This window comes from Cavia porcellus, unplaced genomic scaffold (genome assembly GCF_034190915.1).
Source record: "Cavia porcellus strain 051 isolate PalLab524CR breed Dunkin Hartley unplaced genomic scaffold, mCavPor4.1 scaffold_6, whole genome shotgun sequence".
Taxonomy (NCBI): Eukaryota; Metazoa; Chordata; class Mammalia; order Rodentia; family Caviidae; genus Cavia; species Cavia porcellus.
In genome coordinates, this window is record NW_026947489.1 from 8689198 (window position 1) to 8705921 (window position 16724).

General features: G+C 45.5%; 1 protein-coding gene across 2 annotated transcripts in view; it reads left to right on the forward strand.

Annotated features, from left to right (window-relative positions):
* The window catches only part of Pcsk6 (proprotein convertase subtilisin/kexin type 6), a 179864-nt gene that overhangs the window by 55001 nt on the left and 108139 nt on the right, over positions 1-16724 (forward strand). For both annotated transcript variants that reach the window (XM_063249917.1, XM_063249918.1), the window contains exons 3-6: positions 8356-8466; positions 8944-9087; positions 10282-10358; positions 12981-13069. In XM_063249917.1, the coding sequence (XP_063105987.1) occupies positions 8356-8466; positions 8944-9087; positions 10282-10358; positions 12981-13069 (421 nt within the window). The remainder of the gene's footprint in view (positions 1-8355; positions 8467-8943; positions 9088-10281; positions 10359-12980; positions 13070-16724) is intronic.

Below are 16724 nucleotides of genomic sequence, written 5' to 3' on the forward strand. Positions count from 1 at the left end.
AATTGGTTCTAAATACCTTGTAATACTTTCATTCTCTTGAATGGTTTTACACTGTCTTGTTATGTTTGTTGCTATAGTATATGGAAAGAGACACTATGGTAACTACTGTTATGTCGGGCTGTCTTGTGGTGAAACACTATGTTGCTTAAATTGTTCTGTTATGACCTGTGTTGTTATGTTGTTATGCCCTCTTTTATCTTAATCTCCTTTTTAAAAAAAAAAAAAGATATCATGTTCCCTTTGGTGACATTGTCTCATAAAAATTTTCCAAAATACTTCCTTTTACTCCTTGTCACACCCAAGGCCAATGTGTCACCTGGGCTTCTGGTCTGGCAACATGCCCACAGTCCACAGAAAAGAGGCCACTGTTAAGGCTGCCACTCAGACAACATTTACAACCTGGCAACAGTGATAACTCTTGACATCCACGGGCCATTCTCTGCCATCCAGACAAGGCTCTGCTTGTTTATTTTGCATCTTTGTGGGTGACCTTTAATTCTACCTAATTATATCTACAGAAGGATATCCCACAGGTGTCTAACTTTAACTTGACTTCAGAAGAAAGTTGCAAGAGGGCTTATACTACAAAAAAAATTAAAAAGAAATTGTAGGACTGGGAATGTAGCTCAGTGGTAGAGCTGCCCAGCTTGTGGAAGGTCCTAGATTCCATCCCCAGCAGTGCACAAAACCAAAGACAAAATAAATCATTTTTCATGCAATCTTAAGGTTATGAAGTCTTCTTTCTGCCTAGAATTGACTTCCAGGACAGAGAACTTTCTAGGATAAGAGTGTGGCATGGTCAGCCAGAAACATACTAATAGAAAATGAATGAGAGGGAAAAAAAATCAGAATAAAGTTATGTTTTTAAAATCTTTAAAGAAATCAGAACACTTTTGTGAGCAGATGCACTTTGTGTTTGGGCTAGAAGTTGCATTTGGCAAATACATCTTGTACTTGTACTTATAATTGATCTGCTACAAGAAAAGAGCAAGATCACTCAGGATTTTAAGATCTGATCACAATTTCAACTCAGAAGAAAAGAAATTTTTTTCCTAGTATATTTATAATCTGAAGTGTATTTGTGTTTCAAATCTGAAGCCTAACCCTGTGTCATCTGGGAAACATTTAATGAGCCCTCACTGTATGCCATGAATCACCCAGCACAATAAAATACAGTGGTGCAGAGAATGTAGACCCTGCCCAGGTAAAGTGTACAGACCAGCTGGGCAACAGAAGAAAATCACATCACCCCTGTGTTAGTCAGCTTTCTGTCACTGTGACAAATACCTGGCAAATAACTTAAAAAAGAGGAAAGGTTTATTTTGGCCCAGGATTTTCCATATTTCAGTCCATCATCATTTGACCCCTGTTGCTCTGGGCCTGGGACAGCATAGTGCATCATGGCAGGAGCCTGTGCTGGAGGAAGCTGTTCACTTTATGGTGGCTAGGAAGCAAAACAAAAAGAAGAAATAGGCCGAGTATCCTGCCAAGGGCACGTATTCAGCGACCTGACTTCCTGCCACTGCGCCCCACCTCCCACCAGCACTGTAGGCTGAGGACCCTGCCTTCAACGCGCGGGCCTTTGGGTAACCCTTCCAAACCATAGCAAACCCAAATCCAGCCAATCAAGATGGGGGCAGGGTTCCTCATTTGTGGTCTTACTTGGATTTAGGACTTATTTTCTAAAGTTGTGTATCTGTGGCCCTGGAATGTAGTCAGCATGTGCTACTGATTCTTCCACACATTTTTCACAAAGGAAATCTGAACCTTCTACTTAGATATTGTTATGAGGCGTCTGTTGAGGAGGTTGTGATTGAAGCTTCAGTGAAAGTGATAGTGTGTGTACTGCCAGAGAAGCACGACTAGGTCCCCATTAGGACTGGTCCTCCTAGGAGAGGGAGAATGCTTTAAATCCTACCGAGACTCCCAAGTTGCTTTTCCTAAATCAAGTGATTCCATGTATGAAGTAAATAATCCAAGAGTGGACTCTCCATTCCCCCACGACTCTCACCATTTCGCCATTTATCTGTGAGTCCCACCAAATAACTAATTCCATAAGCGGTACATAAGAGATGCTCGGTGATGTGGTTCTTTTTCATAAGTGGCACTCCCATGAGACTCTTTGAACATGCCCATGAGAAGGTACCTTTCTACATGAACAGGTGAGTTCGAGTTTCAGTCCCTTGGGTTCGGTCATTGGCGCATCGCCAGCCTTCCTTCTGTGGCTGGGTAGCTTCTGGGCTCTAACCTAGGGGGAACATGAAACAAGAGCTTTGCATCCAAGCCGAGGTAGAGGGAAAAGCAGAGAGCGCTGGACAAGCCCCAGGTCTATTCCTGCTCCTTTCCCAGAACAAGCACGTGGTGTACAAGGAGTCAGTTGAGCAAGCAGCTGAATAAGTAATCACAGGATTCCCAGTGTGCAGAGAAGTCAGGGAAGCTGCGTTTGGAGAGTGTCTTGTGTTTTGTAGAGTGTAAGAAGCGTGATCAGTGGTTCCATTGTGCCTCCTAGGATGGATGCAGAGTAAGGCAGTGACCAGAGCCCAGGGAAAAGAACCAGCTGACCACTGACAAAAATTGGCTGCTGTGACCTTGCTGTCCACCTGAATTTCATCTCCATAGAGCTGGGATTCCGAAACCCCCTCTCCTGGCAAATCTATCATGTTTGGTTTCGTTGGACCAACACTGTCTTGGTGGCAGTCCAGAGCTTGCAATGATCAGGTCTATTACCAGGGCATGGAAGAGGGCTGGGATCCTGCCACTGGGAGTGCCCCAGCCATGCTGTGGACCTGGTGCTGGCCTACCTCATCCTGAGAGCCATGTGTCAGCATGGGACTTTTATTTATGCAGAGTCCAGCAATGATTAATGGGTGGGATGCTATCTTAATTACTTTTATTGCTGCTGAGACAAAATACCTGACACCCAAAGTTAAAAGAGGAAAAGTTTATTTAGCTCACAGTTTATGGAGGTTTCACTTCGCAGTTGGCTGGTTCCAAGGCAGGGTGGCATGGCAGAGGGGCATCTCAGAGGAGAAACAGCTCATGGAGGCAGAAGACAGGAAAACAGCAACATATTCTATCCAGCACTTGTGCCCAAGTCAGGGCACCCATAATCCTGGCATCATGCCATGAATCAATCCTAGCACACAAGCTCTAGATCCAGCCACCTCTGCAAAGCTCCATCTGTGACTGGCTGAGGCTTTGGGGAAACATCTAGACTCAAGGCCATAACAGATGCCAAATGCTCCATCTCACTAGGCAACTATTCCATCACTTCCAGAAACAGGCTTCCCCACATTACCTAATTGATGCTGGGGGGGCACTCACTCGGGCTTGGAAGAGCAGAGTGCACGTCCTTCTCTGCCTGGAAATGTGGCCTGGTACCACCGCACCTGGAAGGTGCTGGGTGGTATCATAATGAATTCAGAGCTCAGCAAGGGATGGGAACATCCTGATGTGCTTGGTGCCGCGTCCTGCTGTATTTTATAACAGGGTGTTAAGCAGATTATGAAATATCATCTTAGATATTTTATACCAGGTACAAGCATTTTACTTCAGGCAGTAATAGATTGGGAAAGTTGCAAAATGCCTTCAGTGGGAAGCATCAACAAAATATCTCATTTTATAGTTCCATTTTTCTGGGGAGTATCTGTAGTGGCAATTATAAGTTATCTTGGGCTTCATGCTGAGGCTTTTTAAGTGTCTAACTTAAAATTGATCTTGAACTTTTCTGCAGTGTTTCTAAGGGTCCTGGTCTCTGAGTGTTTTATGTACACCCCACATGGAGTAGAACAGACTATGGTATTTGTTTCTGAACATTGGCCCTGTATCCCAAGAGTGCCTTCAGGATCAATTCCCACCCTTAACTGTGAGGTTGCCTGTGGGAGTGTTCTGCTCTCCTCCCTTGTGACACTGGGGAAGTCAAGACAGGAGGAAAGGAAGTCCTGCCCTTTGGCTCTGGGACGCCCTCACTCCTTTTTTTTTTTTTTTTTTTTTTTTTTAATTTTATTTAAGGAGAAAAGAAAAGAAAGAAAAAAAAACAGTGAAGGGGTACAAGTTATACAGATTTACAGGAGAAAAAAATGCGCAGTAGGCAATCACTAGTTAATGGATTACATATTGCCATCTTAGAAATAATTGTTCAAGTCACAAAATTAAAGCTTGTAGAGTGGACATTCCAACAATGATACTGCAAACAGTTCTGTTCAATGATCCAATAAAACTCTGTGATATCATTTTCTGTCTTATACATTTAAATATGCATGCAGTTATATAGTTTAGAGCACTTTCTTTTCCTCTCTTTTGTACAATGACTATTACACATTTTGGGTTTCATTGCTCCCACGGTTCTTATTGTTTTTTGGAAGAGAGTAAAACCAAATGTGACATAACAGAACAGAATCGGTCAAGGCAAAAGGGTGGACATAATAGATAATATAAAAACATAATACAAGGTGATCAACAATGGTTACCATAATGCCTCCCGCTATTTCTAATAGAATTGCCTATATCATTAGTTGTTATACAATTGAACAAAACCGTAAAGAATAAAACCGACAAAACCAAAACATTGGAGATATTGTAGGTCTTCAAAAGTAGATAAAAGTCAACGAGAATGGGCGTTATAATGAATCTCATTATCTTCTCAGCTGATGCCTAAACTTTCGAACCTGATACTATCCGGCAAAACAGAATAGAGGAACCTCAGTCAAAAACAAGATGGTGAGAGTAATACAGGGCTTCAAATCGAGATAATAGAAAGTCAAAGTGGGTTACTATATTATATCCTGCTATATTTTTCCCTTTAATTAAATGGATAAAAATAAAAAAGTAAATAATGGAGTGGAGATTGAGAAAAAAGAGGGCATAACAGCGAAACAGGGCAGATCAAAACATAACCATTTAAGCAGAATAGTGTTTCACCACCAGATAATCCTGACCCAAAAATAGTTACCATATTGACTCCCTCCCTGAAGTCCTTGAGTACAACTTCATATACTGTAGCATTAAGTATATCAAAACAATGTAAAACCATTTAAGAGAATGACAGCATTATAGAGTATTTAGAATCGACTAACAGAAAATGAACAATGGTCTCTGTATAATCTCCTTGTCCTTAAAAGGTTTTTGCTTATACTATCGTACATAACAAAATCCAATAAGATACAACCTGTTTAGACCATTGGAGACAGAAGAACAAAAGCTAGATGAGACTTCAAAACAAGATGGTACTAAATCAGCATTACCTATTAAGATGTCATTTTCTCCAAAAAAAGCTGTTCCTATCATCCAATCTTCTCTGTCTCATTTCTGTTGAGCTCTTTTTCTGTCAGTAGCTATCAGTTTGTCTTCTTCATTTTGTTCTCTGCTCCATTCGTTGTGGCCTCCCCGCCACGATTTCTGGGTTCTTTGTATTTTTCTTTTTTTAGAATATCCTGCAATACTTTCTGTAGGGTTGAATTGGTGGTTGCAAATTCCCCCAGTTCCTCTTTATCCTGGAAGCACCTCGTTTTTCCATCAATTTCCAGGGACAGTTGTGCAGGATATCTCAATCTTGGCTGGAGATTATTATCTTTCAAAGCTTGAATTATTTCTCCCCATGCTCTTCGTGATTTGATGGTTTGTGAAGAGAAATCTGCTGTAATTCTGATGGGTATTCCCTTGTAAGTGATCTGTTTCTTGTCTCTTACAGCTTTTAATATTCTGTTCTTGTATTGAATTTCTGGAATTTTTATTATTATATGCCTGGGTGTTTCTCTGTTAGGGTTGTTGGTAGCTGGGGTCCTGTATGCCTCATACATCTGAGTATCTTTACCTTTTGCTAAATTAGGAAAATTCTCCTGGATTATTTCTGTGAGTAGCTTTTGTAGTTCACTTGTTTGTGTCCCTACTTCTTCTTTTATGTTCTTAATCCTTAAGTTATGGATCCTCTTATCATCTTCTTGTCTTTGTATTATTGCTGTGTGTTTCTTTGTTATTTTTAAGAAGTTTTTCATTTCATTCTCCCATGTTTCAAGTCTGCCCTCCAATTCAGATAGTCTGTCCTTAGTTTCTTTCAAGCTGTTATGCCAGTCTTGGATAGACTTCTTAATTTCTTGATAGTCTCTTTGAACCTGCTTCACATACTCAATGCTTTCTCTGTTTTCTCCATCAAGCAATTCTCCCCTCTTTTTCTGTTCTTCCATTCCACCATCTGCTTTTTCCTGGGTGGTGCTTAGCATTTCTCTAACTATTCTGCATACTTCTAGCTTCAGGTCATTGATAACTTCATTCCTGAATTGGTCTATGAGGCTCTCTAGATGGCGCTTAATGTATATTGGTGCGGTGTCCACTATTGCCTGTTTCTCAGGATTGGGGGCCGAGGAGCCTTTTTTGTTGCTTCCCTTCCCCATATTTTCTGTTCCTTATAAAATGCAATCTTACATAGGAGGCCCGGCTTCCCTGCCTGTCAGCCACAGCCTGATCAAATTGCGCTGGCTAGTTGTTCCCGCCCACCGCTGCGCCCCAGGGAGTTGCGGAGGAGGCAGCCTATGCGGGAGTCGGTCGCTCCTCCGGGCCACCGTCAGGCTCTGGGATCTGGGTTAGGCCAGCCTAGGGAGTCCGCCAGCAGCGTCACTCAGGCCAGGCACCTTTCACCAATCCCGTCCGAGAGGGGAATGTGCGGCTGGAGTTGTCACCGCGCCCTGCTCTTACAGGACTGCCCGAGCCCAGAAAAACCTCCGCTGGAGTCAAACTGTGGTAGGGGATCAGTTTCTTGCTCACCTCGCCACCAGTCAGTTTTCCTCCTTGTCCGTCCTGTTTCCGACTCCGTTCGCAGACTCCCGTTCCCAGAGCTCGGCGCGTCTCTCCTTGCCGAGCCGCTGTGGAGGCAGCCAGCCGCTGGGCGGCGGGAAATCCAAACCGCGGTTTCCAATGGGATGCCCTCACTCCTGATGCTGTCTGGCAGCTGCTTGCTTTCACAGCCATTCGAGCTTCCGGGATAGGCTAGAATTCCCAGCTGTGGCCCAGGAGCCCCCTTGTCATGTTTAGCTCTGTCCTTTTCCCTCTCCTATCTTTCTCCCACTTCTCTTCTATCCCATTCCCCAATCCCATGCAGAATCCTTCAGTCTCACCCCATCTTCTCTGCTTGGTGGAATCCTGGATTACGGCACAGATCCCTTGAGAACAGAGTTTAGGTCCCCATCCTCATCCTCTTCCTGCCAGATTTGGACCCCAGTACTGTACTGTGCTAAACCCTAGCTTTGATCATTGCTGAACTAGAGTGACCACTACACTAAGTCCAAAGGAAATACCTCCGCTCCCATGAGATCCTTTAAAAATGAGTAAGCTCCTCTAGCTTGAAAAGAATGTGTGCAGAAATGATGATAGTAACGGCCGTGTGCCAGGCACTGGTCTGGACCCGGGCTACAGACCATCCATATACAGTGCAAACCCACGGGGGTCAGACTAGACAGCCCCGGTCTGCAGGCAGACTGAGGGAGAAGGCTGGCTTCGGATTCCAACTCACATGGCTGGTGAGTGTGGGCTGAGTTTGTAATCTAGACAGCCCCGCTCCCGGATCCTGTTCTTACACACCATTTATACTGTCTGTCAAGCCTTCTCCTTGATTGTGAAGGCAAATCAGACCAATTTTTAAAAATGTATAAAATCCTAAAAGCAATTAAAAACTTTAAATTGGCAATAATGTCATCTCCCCAAAGTTGCTACTGTCATATCCCTTTCTAGGTTTTTTTGTTGCATCTCTTTCTAGATTTTTCTCTGTGCATGTTTTAGTATCATGTTACCAGTGGCTGCCAAAAATGTCAGTGTATGGATTACCATAATTTACTTACTCATAGTCTCCCTGGAAGGCAATTTCTGCTAACAGTTTGACCAAACACTCTTCACTCATCCCTTTCCCATCCACATATTTCCCTTCTCGTGGAACAAAGATCACTTATCACTCTTCTGGCAACTTTACCGGGTCTGGATTTTTTGTTTGTGTTTGTTTTAGTAGAACAGCTTCAGAGCCTATCAGTGTGGTATTATGTCCTCCCCTACATGTAACGAACAAGTTGTCACTTTGAAGTGAAAATGTACCTTTGGAGTGCCCCACCCCAAACATCTACTATGACCGTAATGTTTTTACAGAAAGAATCATGGCACCTATAGAGCGGGTGGATGACTTTTGTGTGTCTGTCTTTTCTTTTTTTGGAAGGGTCTCACCGTGCAGTTCAGACTGGTGTTGGGCTCACTTTGTAGCCCAGGCTGGCCTTGAACTCATGGTGTCCTTCTCTACCTCAGCTTCCTGAGTGCTGGGATTTCAGGTATGCACCACTATCAGATTTGAAGCAAATAATAACTACTTTTTCCTCGTAGGTAAAATGGCTACAACAACAAAAGGTGAAACGCAGGGTGAAGAGACAGGTGCGAAGCGACCCTCAGACCTTCTATTTCAACGACCCCATTTGGTCCAACATGTGGTACATGGTGAGTAGGGTGTGGGCCTCTCTGCCCCCTGCCCTGGGGCATTTGCTGTGCTGTGTCTCTGGCATGGGTGGATTTCTCTCAAGCGAGCTAAATCCCTAGGACAATTCCAGACAGACACACTTCATCTTTAGTGTAGAACCCCTAATTCAAGAGGTGTACATTTGTAATTTTTTTTCTGAAAGTCCCTGTAGGTTTGAGGGGCTCCTTGGATAAGGAGGAAGTGGTTTGATGCGGGCCGTAACACTTGCTAAATGGGAAAGCCTGGCCCCTGCACAGAGCTACCAATGGGAGATAACGCTCTAGGACAATGACAACCAGGTTGTCAGGTGCAGAAGGAGCTGGGTGGAGAAGGGGGGTCTCGGCTGTCTAAATCAGGGGCTGCTTTTCCTCCTGCCGGCGTAAGCAGAGCAGTCTCTCTGTGGCTTTGCACTGTGTGCCTTTCCTGCATCAGGAGCTTTGTGTCTTCTATGCAAACAGCACTGTGGTGACAAGAATAGTCGCTGCCGATCAGAAATGAATGTCCAGGCGGCGTGGAAGCGGGGCTACACAGGAAAAAACGTGGTGGTCACCATCCTGGACGATGGCATAGAGAGGAATCACCCGGACCTGGCTCCAAATTATGTAAGTGAAGATTCAGAACTGACATGCAGATGATTGAGCCATGCCACTCATTAAGTGCATATTAACTTAAAAACCCATAAAGGATCATCCCCCACTAAGTTAAGCAATAAAGGAGACTGCTCTGGGAAAGTTGGAAAAATAAGCACTCTTTCACCAGCTGCTGTCCCAGTACCAGACAGGAGGATTGTAGAAACACTGGACCACATGTTTGAGGAGTCACACTTCTAGGAATGGAGTCTAGAGAACCAAGAAACATCTGCATAGAGTTGGTCCTCATACAGATATTAGCTACGTGAGGAACTGCAGGATTACACGCTGGCTCTGGACTCAGCCTGGGCATCCTGACAGTGCAACTCATTAGCTCTGAGATTGTAAGCAGCTTGCTCACCTCACCTGCGCTTCAGTGTTGTTATATATAAAACGGGTTAATAAGAGGACTGCTGTCTTCTAGGGCTATGGTGGGGATTAAGTGAGTTCATAAATGTATAAAACAGCACATGGCAGGTAGTCGATATGATAAATGCATTAAAGACTGTAACCAATGTGAATACCTAACAGCGGTTAGGTAAACCGTACTGGGTCCACATGATAGCCATGATAAACGAATTTTGAAATCTGTGTCAGTAACCCTGGAAAGCTTTTGTGACATGTTTCCAAAGGAAAACAAAGAATTACATGACTACTATTGCCGTAAGTGTATGAAGAAAAATGTACACCTTAAGGTATATAATTTTAAGAGTTCTGATACATAGGATGACGTGGACAAACCATACAGACTGCATCCCCAGTGACAACAGCAAGGCATAATGGGCAGATACTGTGTGATTCTCCTCTGGGGAGTTCCTAGAGTCGTCACAGGTCTAGAGATAGGAAATAGAATGATGTTTGCTGGCAGCTGGGAGACGGGGGTGGGAAGTTAATGTTTCACGGCACAGAGTTCCAGCTTTGCAAGATGCAAAGTTCCTGGCAGACGCAGTGCAATGTAAATGTCCTTAATGTCACTGAATTTAAAAGATGATAGATTTTATGCAATGTGTACTTAGCACAGTAAAGTAATCTCTATACGTGCTAGTTGTAGTAAAAGAGAAACTGTGTATAGCTTTCCTTATTTTTCAAGACAGGCATAAAATAGTTTAAGACAGCACTGTGATACACTATGCCATCTCTCTTCATTCACCAAGATTTCATTCCTAGGATTCTTATGCAAGTTATGATGTCAACGGAAATGATTATGACCCATCTCCTCGATACGATGCCAGCAATGAAAACAAGTAAGTCACTTTGTCTTTTCCTTTGCTTCTCTGTTCCTCTCCCTGGAAAATTGTTATTGAATTTCCTCACGAGGGCCCTGGACCGGCCATGGGTGCTGTTGCAAAATCATCCAGGAGTCAAAGCCGTGCCTGGCATGGCCCCTTCTGGCACAGGGTGGCTTCTGTAGAATTAGCCTCTTCCTTTAGTGTTGTCACCTCTGCCGGTCAGCTGTTCCTGTTTCCAGACTTCTTGACAAATGCATTCAATACTCTAATGAATGTGGGTGCCTCCCATTTTAAAACAGTTGCCTTCACATCTCAGTCTGCATAGCCAACCGTGTTAAAGACACGGGTTTGGTGTCCTGGCACACGGGTTATGGCTGAGGTCTCGTGACTTCCTCTGTGACCTTATGAGTAAGATGGAAGGGCAGGTGTGTTGCTGGGAAAATCTGAGCTCAGATCTCAGCGCCGCCACCCCCTGGCCTTGCAGCACTGTGCACACTGAGGGGTGTTTTAAAGACTTGATGTCTTAATGGCTTCTCCCTGGAGATGACATCCACACTTCACAGGGTTATTGGGAGGGATAAATGAGGTGACAGGCAAGGTTTGCACACTGGGGTGCTCAGGAAACCGTGGGTGTCATTTACATTGCACAAGACACCTGATCTCTCCAGCCCCACCACGTCGTGACTTAGCAGGTGATTGTGCAATGCAAGCCCTGGCCCTGGGGCTGCGGCTCGTCTGCTGTGTCTGCATGTCCTTTTCCTGGCACTTGTCCCAAGTGCCCACCATTTTTTTCCTCTTTTTGTCTTTTTTTGAGACAGGGTTTTACTAGGCAGTTCAGGCTGGCCTTGAACTCACTTTGTAGCACAGGCTGGCCTCAAACTCACAGTGGCAGAGGTCTGGCAAGTGCTGGGATTACCCCCATCCCATCCTCCCCACCCTTCTTTAAAAAATATTTACAGGACAGTAACAAAAGCCCTTCTCTCTTCCCCAGAGTTGATGAGGTGCTTGTCCTCTGGGTCCTCCCACCATGGCTGCATTAATTAGCTTTCAGTCACTGTAACACAACGCCTGAGATAACCATCGTATAGAGAAAAGATTAAGCCTACCACAGTGGCACACCTGTGGTCCCAGTGATTCAGGAAGCTGAAGCAGAAAGATCACTTAAGCTTAGGAGTTTGAGACCAGCCTGGGCAACAGTGTGAGACTCGTCTCTGATAATGGGGAGAAGATTCATTAGATCTCACACTTCAGGAGGTTCTAGCCCGTGGGTCATAGGCCACATTGCTCCCCCTGGGCAATGCAGCACACTGTGGTGGGGTACACAGTGGAGCAAGTCAGCCAGGGGCCCCACACCCCCTTCAAGATCACCCTGCAGTGACCTAGGGGCCTCCCACAATGCTGCTGTCTGCAGTGCCACCCTAGGGACCAACCCCTTAACCCATGAGGCCTCAGTGTCCCCATTGCTGCAGTGCTGTTTCGATGTATGGTCAGTTCCATTCCAAGGCCCCACACCCGTACCCACAGCACACTGTACTGGACCGAACTGCTGCGTCCCACATAATAGGCCACAGAGCTCCTCAGAGGGGTGGAAGCCTTAGCCTGAGGGCTGCTTTCCTTGCCACATGTCCCAAGGTGCCCTTCCTGCCCAGTAGTGAGGATGCCTGGGGCCAGGGGCCTGTTTCCTGGTCACTCAGGGTCACACAGGAGGCAAGATCCATATCCCATGCAGTGACCCTTGAAGGGCAGGATTGGATCCTGGCATAAACTACCATGCTATGTGACCCTGCAAGTGGCCCTGGCCTTGGGGCTTGGAGAGTTCCAGAGAACACAGATGACTCCCTTCCAAAGGGCAAGCACACAGACCCAGGACCACTTCTAAAGACAGCTTTAAATTTGAACCAGTGATCTGAATCTCCGTGGACTCTTCTCAGTGATGTGCTCCTCCGAGTCGCCTGTACATTTCAGCCTCTGCTGGAGGAACTGACCCAGGGTGGGACATCGGAGGATGGGGTCATTACTGAGGAAAGCAATTTGTTTTTCTGGTAATTTCTTCATCAGCCCCCCAGCTGCTATTGAGATTCAATTTAGAGCATCTTCCCCCGGCTCCTGCTTAAGTGGCCATAGAAATGATGAGAGGACTCTCCAGGCTGAGTGTAGTGCTGTAGGAACACGGGGGACAAGACATAAGATGCCAGTACAGTGCGTTCTTCCTTTTGGTCTGTCAGTTGGGCATTGATTCCGCTGCACCTGGGTGCCGAGCTATGGGTCATTAGTCACAGGAGACACAGCCAAGACAGCGTGGCCCTGAGCCTTGAATAGCAGTGGCCACGAGCCAATGACAGTGCTGGAGGTGTGGGGGGAGAGGACACAGGTGCTGGGAGCTGGTGCCCCTAACTCTGACATGGAACTCAGGAGAAGTACCATGGGAGAGATAAGCCATGAACAAGCGCTTGTAACTTGCAGGTGACAGGCAGGGCCAGCCAAAACTGGGCCGACGCGCCCTGTTAGAGGTGGGGTGACGACAGGGATGCAGAAGATGAGCTCTCCTGCATCCTCAGCCAAAAGGCCCTGGTGCGATGCACAGAATTCCTTAGCAATGCCAGCCAGGTTCTCACTTTGTTTTCTCTTTCGCTTCAGACACGGCACGCGCTGTGCAGGAGAAGTTGCCGCTTCAGCGAACAACTCGTACTGCATCGTGGGCATAGCATACAATGCAAAGATAGGAGGTAAGGTAGGCAGCCGTGAGCAGAGGGGCCCGGGGCTGGTGCCACGTTGGGAGCTGCCTTTCTGCAGGGCTCAGCAGCCTCGTGTCCTGTTGCCCTGGGCCAGAAGCAGCCGTAGCAGTTGTGCCGTGGCCCTGGCGGCTGGAGCAAGTGGTTGGAACCTGAAAAGCCTTTGGTGATCCCCCAACATGGCAACATTTTCTCTCCTGGGGTCCTGCCCACCTAGCTGTTGACTCTCCCCGGGCTGTGAGACCACCCTTTCTAAAAGTGGGTCCCTCTGTGGCTCCCTGGCCCTTTCCAGACAGATTCACATTGTTCCCTGGCCTTTCCTGGGCCCGGATTCCCATTCCAACTGTAACCCACTTCTACTTCCCCTGTCCGCTGGCCTTAGCAGAAGGACAGGTGTCAGTGTCTCCCGGATAGGCCCGGTCTTCCGTGTTATGCATGGGCTCGCACCATGCCCGTCCTTGCTCTCCCCGCTCCTCAGTTGGCTCAGTTCACCTGTGACATGCAGCCACCTCATACCTGCCGTGCTTGGTGAAGCACCACCTACAGCCACTCCTCTGCCCCTGGCTTGCTTCCCAGGGAGTCACCTCGGCCGGTGCCCAGCCCTGAATGCCTCTGGCCTTGTTCCAGGTGTGTCTGGCCGTGTCATTTAGCTTCTCACATGGCTGAGTCCAGCTGCCCTGGTTAAAATAGGGCTTCAGAGCACAGGATCTCATGTCTCTTAGTGCCCCAGTGGATCCTTGCAGAGTGACAGCTCAATTGCCAGGTATTCTGAAGTGCCCACTAGATGTTTGTCTATCACTGAGCAGGAGAGGGTAGAGGAGAGGGTGCCAGACAGCCTTGGGCACCGTCAACCTCACTGGCAAGGCATAGTCACCCCTCTGTTAGAAGATGCACTTGATCATCAGAATTGATTTATCTTCCTTTGAGTGAGCAGGTGGACCCTACCTTTGGGGTTGTGAGCGACTTGCTCCTCCAAGTCCCTAGACTGGCTGTATTTGTGTCATCTGGGGTCTGTTAAAACGACTGAATCCTTCCTCCCATTGCAGAACTGCCATCCAGAATCTGTACCATAACAAGATCCCCAGAGGATTATCTACAAATGGTACTTTGAAAAGGCTGGCTTCAGAGTATTCGTAAAGCCTGCAGTAGCTAAGCTTGTAAGGAGGGGTCAGTGGAGTAACACACACAACCTACAAGAAGTCTGGGAATGTGACCCAGAATACTTGCCTAGCATGCAAAAGGAGAAAAATAATGCAGCTTCTTTACATTAGCTAGCTCTATGCTCACTGCAGAATTATAGGCTAAGTTTCTCAGATTCTAGAGAGAGTGCATTCAATGGCAGAGCATGGGACTGGGAATAATTTAATTAATGCATAGATTACCTTTAAGTGTGTGTTATGTGTATAGTTCTGGTGTAGACACCAATGGAGAGAAGAAAGAAACGCACAATCTGAGTCTCTGTGAGCTCGGCATGTCTTTGCGGTGAACAGTACTGATGTGGAAGGCAGTACACGGCTGAGTGCTGATGTGAGAGGGGCAGCTGGGGAGCTCCAGGAGGAGGAGGCCAAGCACGCGGTGAGGCAGAAGCTTGAGGACATGCTAAGAACTTGGCTTGCCAGAGGGTTTGGTTGCAGATGGAAAAAGTGCCAAGGATGTGATGGGCCCACAGCGTGTGTTCTAGGAATATGCCACCTAGGGTCGGGGACACGGGGTGGGCCTGGGTCATGGGAGACAGGCATGGCGTTAAAGCTGGCCTTCACTCAGGTGAAGGAACCTTTGACAGCCAGTGGTTTCCAAGCAGCCGTACACAGCTGTGGCGTGTACTTATCCTCCACTTATCCTCTCCTTCCCTGTCCCTCAAAGCTCATCCCTGGAGGAAACCACCTTTGGTGCCCCCGACAGGCTGGCCTCCCTCTCGGAGGGTCCTGTGTGTGGCAGTGCATTTTTCTAAGGTGCCTCTGGAGCTGACCGTGGAATTAAACCTCTTTACATCTTTTTCTTTCTCAGCAGTTGCTTAAGAGATCATAATAGATCTTTAAACTTATCCCAGCCTATCTGGAATTAATAATGTATTACTTCACGTATAACGTTTGACTCTAAATTATTTCACTTTGCACAGCTCTCATCCTTCATGTTGTTACCTTCATGTGTTTCACTTCCTGGGTTCTAAGCCCACCGACGTTGTTGAACTTTAAACGCTTGATTAACTTTGAAATACTGTGAAATGATCTTACCTGCGTACATTCACTGTGCCCTTGGTCTTCCTTGGTTTCTCTAACTTCATATTTCTATCTGGCTTCTATTTTTCTTCTGCTTAAAGGATTTGTTTTAGTGTTCTTTGAAATTTCTCCCACAGATGGTAAGCAGTTCTCTCAGATTATAATCGAAAGTGTTTTTCCTTCCTCTTCGTTGTGGAAATAAACCTTGCCGATCCCGGAACTCCAGCCGTACATGCTTTCTCCGGCTGCTGTGAAGAGGCTGTTCCACTGTCTTCTGTCATCTGTAGTTCCCGGTGATGAAGTCAGTTGTCGACCCTCTCTGGTTACACTTTGTGTAATTCTACCTCTGGCTGCTGGGGTGGCGTTCCTTGTGTCTGTGCTTTGCCTGTGACTATAACACTCTTTGGCAGAATGTTGTTCATATTACTACAGCTCAGGGTTTGCGGTGTTTCTTCATGGGTTTTTATTTAATCAAATTTAGAGAGCATTTTGTTGGAATTTCTTCATATTTTTAAATTCATTTTCTCTTGCCACTCCTTAGCTCCCATTTATAATTGTTAGACTTTTTCCTATCCCTCACAGCTTACTGATGCTGTGTTCATTTTCAAATTTTCTTTATTTTTTCTGAATGCTTCTATTTAGATGATTTCTGTTACACTGTTTTCAGGTTCACTCAATCGTTTTTCTTTTAATGAAGGAAAAACAAACAAACCCAAGAAAAACAAGAAACAAAACAGACAAATAAATAATAACAAAAAACCCCAAAACAATAACAGGTGGTAGGAACTTAACAAAGGTTATTATTTTGCATAGTTATCTTCAAAAGAGTTACTCAGATTACCAGATAGAGACGTGCAAAGTTGACCTAATCCTGTATTAATTGTTTTGTCCCAAGAACTAATAGAATTAGTAGTATAATTGTCTTAAGTGTATATATACAAATTTATATCTTTTTCCTTTTTCTTCTCTCCTTTTCTCTATCCGAGTTATTTTTCCCCTTTGAGCAGTTTCTTACCCTTTTATAATATTTATTGAAGATTTTGTATCCTATTTACTCTTTCAGTTTCTTCCATTAGGGAGACAATACAGTATTTACACAAGAGAGTTTGATTTACTTTACTTATGAGTATGGTCTCGAATCGCATCCATTTACCTATAGAAGCCTCAATGTAATCGTTCCTTATAGCTGAGTAGTACTGCATGGTATAAAAATAACACCTCTTTTTTATCCATTGCTCAGGTGATGGGCATTTGAGTTGTGTCCAAGGTTTGGTTATTACAGATTGTGCTGCTATAAACATGGGAACACATATATCACTGTGGTATGATGTTTTTAGTTCTTCTGAGAATATGGCCAGTAGCAGGATGGCTGGGTCAAATGGGACCTCTAATGCCAGCTTTTTGAGGACTCTCCACACTGATTTCCACAA